The 1,727-nt window shown below is 37.3% G+C and overlaps 1 protein-coding gene across 1 annotated transcript; it reads left to right on the top strand.

The window, feature by feature from the left end:
• The first annotated feature begins 453 nt into the window (after positions 1–453).
• On the top strand, positions 454–1,374 carry LOC131932674 (uncharacterized). Its single transcript, XM_059289891.1, has one exon. The coding sequence runs from the start codon at positions 454–456 to the stop codon at positions 1,372–1,374; it is 921 nt and encodes a 306-aa protein (XP_059145874.1).
• The last annotated feature ends 353 nt before the right edge of the window (positions 1,375–1,727 follow it).

The following is a 1,727-nucleotide window of genomic DNA, read 5'->3' as shown; positions in this document are numbered from 1 at the left end:
TCCTGGGCATATAAAGAGAAAGTATGGTCAGCCTTTGCTTTTCCTTACTATAGTTTGGTGTCCATCACAGCTGGGTGGACTCAAGAGTCATATTGTGTATTTATTTTCTAATAAACAGATCCTTTTATTTATCTACAGTTCGTTAAGATGGCGACTTCGTCTGATAGGTCCATCGATATTTTAATCGTTGGAAAAACGGGCCACGGGAAAAGCGCCACAGGAAACACAATCCTAAGAAAAGAAGCTTTCAAGAGCGACCCAACCTCTACTTCTGTCACATCCGGGGCAGCGTTTGACGTATCCATTTTCACAGATCGGAAAATTGTCGTGGTGGACAGCCCAGGAATCGGCGACACAAGAAGAAGCCAGAAGGGTGACGTTCTCAAGTTTATTGACTCCGTGGCTCATGCATTAACTTGTAACCCAAAAGGATTTCACGCCATAATCTTTGTTATGAAGTTTGGTTCACGTTTTACTAAAGAAGAAGTCTACGCCGTGGAACTTTTTAAAAACATATTTGGAGCTGAGTTCATTACAAAACATTGTATCCTGCTATACACATACGGCGATTGTTTTGATACAGATCCGTCCATTCAAGGGAGGAAAATATCATTTGATCAGTGGCTGAAAGAACAAAATGATATCAATCTAGTTCCGTTTCTCAACGAAATCAACTATCGAGCTATTCTTTTCAACAACAGATCAAAGGACGACAGCCAGGTAACAAAATTGATCAAGATGATTGATCGATTGAACACAGGACGAGAGAGATACTCTCACGAGATGTTTCAACAAACGCAAGAGTTTAGAGAGAGTTTGGTACGAGAGTTAGAGCGACCGTTTATCGATGACGAACTAATGCAAGAAATCTTCGAAGTCAAAGCACATTATGATAGCTTTGAGATCGATGAAGAAAATATTGGATGTTCTTTAACAAAACTCACTTTCATCAGAGAGAGGACAAAACAACTGCTTGAAAAACTGCACGACGCAGACAGGAAAACCGGCGCTTTATCTAACGTCATCAGCCTTATCAACCATGTGACGGTAGATTTAGAGAACCAAGTACATGAACTGGAGACAGTATGCAAAGAATCAGGAGCAGAATTGGGTATAGGACCTGTCGATACATATCCAGCAGTAACTCCAGAACCATCTAGCAATTTTGTGGCCGCCAGAAAGATAGTCCAGGAAACCTTAACTCACGTACAGCGGGAGAAGATCAGAGTTATCCGACACAGCAGTTTGCTGAGAAAAGAAGAAACACACAGACAATTTCTCATAGTCCAAGAGCAGCTAAAATCTGCTGGCTTCCTTAGCTCTCTCTTCGAATTTTTTAAAAGAATTATCAGAAAAATTCTTAATACCTTTTGAAATGTACTTTAAGTAAGGAAATTCTAAAATTAAGCTTAATATTCACGATCTTATAGCTTGCTTCATTTGCGATTTCAAATATAGATTCCCGTAATAAAAATATATCATTATATATATTATATATATTAAGCTTAGCTTATTACATCTTGAGCCTATTAAATATTTAACAATTATATAATTGTAATAAAAAATACTTATTTGCAAAATCGCTTTCAATGCAATTTTACATTGATCTTTGAATTAAAATTTATTTTGGTATAACGTTATGCTTTGTCTCTCATTACAGCGTTAAACGAATTTATGGGGTTTTTTTTTAATGTTCAGTACCATTTCCGTAAGGTGGGAAAATTCAA

Source organism: Physella acuta, unplaced genomic scaffold, assembly GCF_028476545.2.
Source record: "Physella acuta isolate Inbredline_101_S28 unplaced genomic scaffold, ASM2847654v3 ptg000004l, whole genome shotgun sequence".
Lineage (NCBI taxonomy): Eukaryota > Metazoa > Mollusca > Gastropoda > Physidae > Physella > Physella acuta.
The sequence above is the reverse complement of the archived record's forward strand: the minus strand, read 5'-3'. Positions and strand labels throughout refer to the sequence as shown.